This window comes from Urocitellus parryii, chromosome 4 (genome assembly GCF_045843805.1).
Source record: "Urocitellus parryii isolate mUroPar1 chromosome 4, mUroPar1.hap1, whole genome shotgun sequence".
Lineage (NCBI taxonomy): Eukaryota > Metazoa > Chordata > Mammalia > Rodentia > Sciuridae > Urocitellus > Urocitellus parryii.
The window spans coordinates 147,880,855-147,882,145 of NC_135534.1; the positions used below are offsets into that span (position 1 = coordinate 147,880,855).

The window sequence follows — 1,291 nt, forward strand, 5'->3', positions numbered from 1 at the left end:
TTTGTTAAATAGCCACCATCATGTAATGCCTTGTTCCAGGGCCCAAGCAATGGATTTGCCTCATGATAGCCTGGAAACTAAATCAGTGAGTCAAAATGAAACTTTTCTCTATATAAGTTAATTATATCAGATATTTTGTTATAGTGATGGAAAACTAAAACAAATATGATGTTAAGATGTAGGGGATTTGGAGAAGCGGCTGCAGGGCCGAGAGGAGGCAGTAGGCAGATAACAAGACGCCGCTGGGTGGGCACCATGGCCGGGATCACCACCATCCAGGCGGTGAAGCGCAAGATCCAGGTTCTGCAGCAGCAAGCGGATGATGCCAAAGAGAGGGCTGAGCGCCTCCAGCGGGAAGTTGAGGGAGAAAGGTGGGCCCGGGAACAGGCTGAGGCTGAGGTAGCCTCCTTGAACCGAAGGATCCAACTGGTTGAAGAGGAGCTGGACCGTGCTCAGGAGCGCCTTGCTATTGCCCTGCAAAAGCTGGAGGAAGCAGAAAAAGCTGCTGATGAGAGTGAGAGAGGTGTGAAGGTTATTGAAAACCGGGCCCTAAAAGATGAAGAAAAGATGGAACTCCTGGAAATCCAACTCAAAGAAGCTAAGCACATTGCAGAAGAAGCAGATAGGAAGTATGAAGAGGTGGCTCCTAAGTTAGTGATTATTGAAGGAGACTTGGAACGCACAGAGGAACGAGCTGAGCTGGCAGAGTCCCGTTGCCAAGAGATGGATGAGCAGATCAGACTGATGGACCAGAACCTGAAGTGTCTGAATGCTGCTGAAGAAAAGTACTCTCAAAAAGAAGACAAATATGAGGAAGAAATAAAGATTCTCACTGATAAACTCAAGGAGGCAGAGACCAGCGCTGAGTTTGCCGAGAGATCGGTAGCCAAACTGGAAAAGACAATTGATGATTTGGAAGATAAGCTGAAATGCACCAAAGAGGAGCACCTCTGTACACAAAGGATGCTGGACCGGACTCTGCTTGACCTGAATGAGATGTAGAGCTCCCCAGTCCCGCCCTGCTGCTGCTCCTCCCTCTGACCCTGACTCCGCCTGAGGCCAGCCAGCCAGAAGCTGACCTTGAAACTGAGGGCTGATCTTTAACTGGAAGGCTGCTTTCTCCTTTCAACACCCCCTCAACCCCCTACCCCCTTGTCTTTTTCACCAAACTGTCTCTGCTTCTTCCCAGAGATTCCAACTGGGCTAGAGGCTGAGCACCTTTGGGAACAGCATTTAAGGGAATGTGAGCACAACGCAAAGTGTCTTTAAAAGCATGTTATGATGTACACAT

The 1,291-nt window shown here is 48.8% G+C and overlaps 1 protein-coding gene across 2 annotated transcripts; it reads left to right on the plus strand.

Moving 5' to 3' along the window:
* The first annotated feature begins 255 nt into the window (after positions 1–255).
* On the plus strand, positions 256–1,002 carry LOC113200739 (tropomyosin alpha-3 chain-like). Of its 2 annotated transcripts, XM_077797843.1 has the most exons (2): positions 320–387; positions 522–1,002. In XM_077797843.1, exons 1-2 carry the CDS (start codon positions 320–322, stop codon positions 1,000–1,002), a joined length of 549 nt encoding a protein of 182 aa, XP_077653969.1. The 2 variants fall into 2 exon arrangements, with proteins under 2 accessions (XP_077653968.1, XP_077653969.1); XM_077797842.1 differs by having other exon boundaries at positions 256–1,002.
* The last annotated feature ends 289 nt before the right edge of the window (positions 1,003–1,291 follow it).

Bases quoted from the DNA above. Each gene is read 5' to 3' on its own strand.
- LOC113200739 (XM_077797842.1), top strand. From the start codon at position 256: ATGGCCGGGATCACCACCATCCAGGCGGTGAAGCGCAAGATCCAGGTT.